The following is a 1,570-nucleotide window of genomic DNA, read 5'->3' as shown; positions in this document are numbered from 1 at the left end:
GGCATAGAGGTAATCTTGAATTCAAAAAGATAAGGGCAGTAAAGCAAAAGTACAAGTTTTTCTCATCAGCCTGGAAATGTTCTTTCTCTTTTATCACACACAGATCCATAAATACATTTACATACACATACACAATAAGATACATAAACATCTATACAGATATGCATGTATGTACATACAAGAAGGCATGATATATGGCTCCTATAAAGGCCTACTTCTTGAAATATAAAAATATTTGTTCCACAAAACTCTGCAAAGGGGGTGTGTGAGGTGATTGATAGTTTAGTAAATAGATACACACAGATACATGCATATAAAGATATATTTGCATATATATGAATACTAAAGATGGTTAAATCTAATCTAGATCCATTTCAAAGGTGAGGAAATGACCATCTTAGCATTTCATAACATCTCTTGGACTATAAGTGAATTTATCCTCCTGGGATTTCCATGCAGCCAAGAAATTGAAATCCTTCTCTTTGTGCTATTCTCCATCATGTATGCACTGACTCTGATGGGGAATGGAACAATTGTCTATGCTGTATGGTGGGACCAACAGCTCCACACTCCCTTGTACATCTTACTAGCCAATTTTTCCTTCCTTGAGATCTGCTACATCAACTCCAGTGTGCCCAACATGCTAGCAAACCTCCTCACTAAGGTAAAAACCATCTCCTACACTGGCTGCATCCTCCAATTCTACATCTTTTGTTCTCTGTGTGCAACAGAACTCTTCTTCCTGGTGCTCATGGCCTTTGATCGGTATGTTGCTATCTGCCACCCACTCCACTATCCCACCATTATGACTGGGCAACTCTGTGCCATCTTGGTGTCTGCCTGCTGGGTGGGTGGTTTCCTTTGGTTACTGACTCCTGTCACTCTTCTCTCCCAGGTACCCTTCTGTGGTCCAAATATCATTAACCACTATTTATGTGACCTAGGAGCAATGCTGGTCTTATCATGTACACCTGTCCCCAAAACTACTCTAACCTGTGGTGTTTTCAGTGCTCTTATTACCTTTATCACCTTAATTTACATCCTTGGGTCCTACACTCAAGTACTCAGAGCTGTGCTACGAGTGCCAAAGGGCTCAGGAAGACAGAAAGCCTTCTCTACATGTGCTTCCCATCTAGCTGTGGTCTCACTATTTTATGGCTCAGTCATGATGATGTATGTGAACCCAGGGTCAGTCAGGCAACCTGAAATGCAGAAATTCATCACCTTTTTCTATTCAGTTGCCACTCCACTCCTCAATCCCATGATCTATAGTTTCCGTAATAAAGAAATTAAGGCTGCTTTGAGAAAAATCCTTGGGAGAATTTGAAAATCACTTTGATATAGAGTCATGCTTAGATTTTCATTCAACAGTCTTTTTTGCAGGGTATGCTATAGTAGAGATTCATTTTGTATCCTTAAATAAGATGGCAATGAGTTCCCTATCATTACTATAATTCTGTGATTTATGAGAAAATGGACATAAGAAGTTGGGAAGGAAGGAGAGAAAGAAGCAATTAAGTGTTTAGTTTGTTCCAGGCACTGTGCTAATTTTGCTTTTTAAATGTTATCA

General features: G+C 39.3%; 1 protein-coding gene across 1 annotated transcript; it reads left to right on the top strand.

The window, feature by feature from the left end:
- The first annotated feature begins 388 nt into the window (after window positions 1-388).
- LOC141520164 (olfactory receptor 11G2-like) lies at window positions 389-1,327 on the top strand. Its single transcript, XM_074231980.1, has one exon. The coding sequence runs from the start codon at window positions 389-391 to the stop codon at window positions 1,325-1,327; it is 939 nt and encodes a 312-aa protein (XP_074088081.1).
- Window positions 1,328-1,570: the final 243 nt, after the last annotated feature.

Source organism: Macrotis lagotis, chromosome 4 (genome assembly GCF_037893015.1).
Source record: "Macrotis lagotis isolate mMagLag1 chromosome 4, bilby.v1.9.chrom.fasta, whole genome shotgun sequence".
Taxonomy (NCBI): Eukaryota; Metazoa; Chordata; class Mammalia; order Peramelemorphia; family Peramelidae; genus Macrotis; species Macrotis lagotis.
The sequence above is the reverse complement of the archived record's forward strand: the minus strand, read 5'-3'. Positions and strand labels throughout refer to the sequence as shown.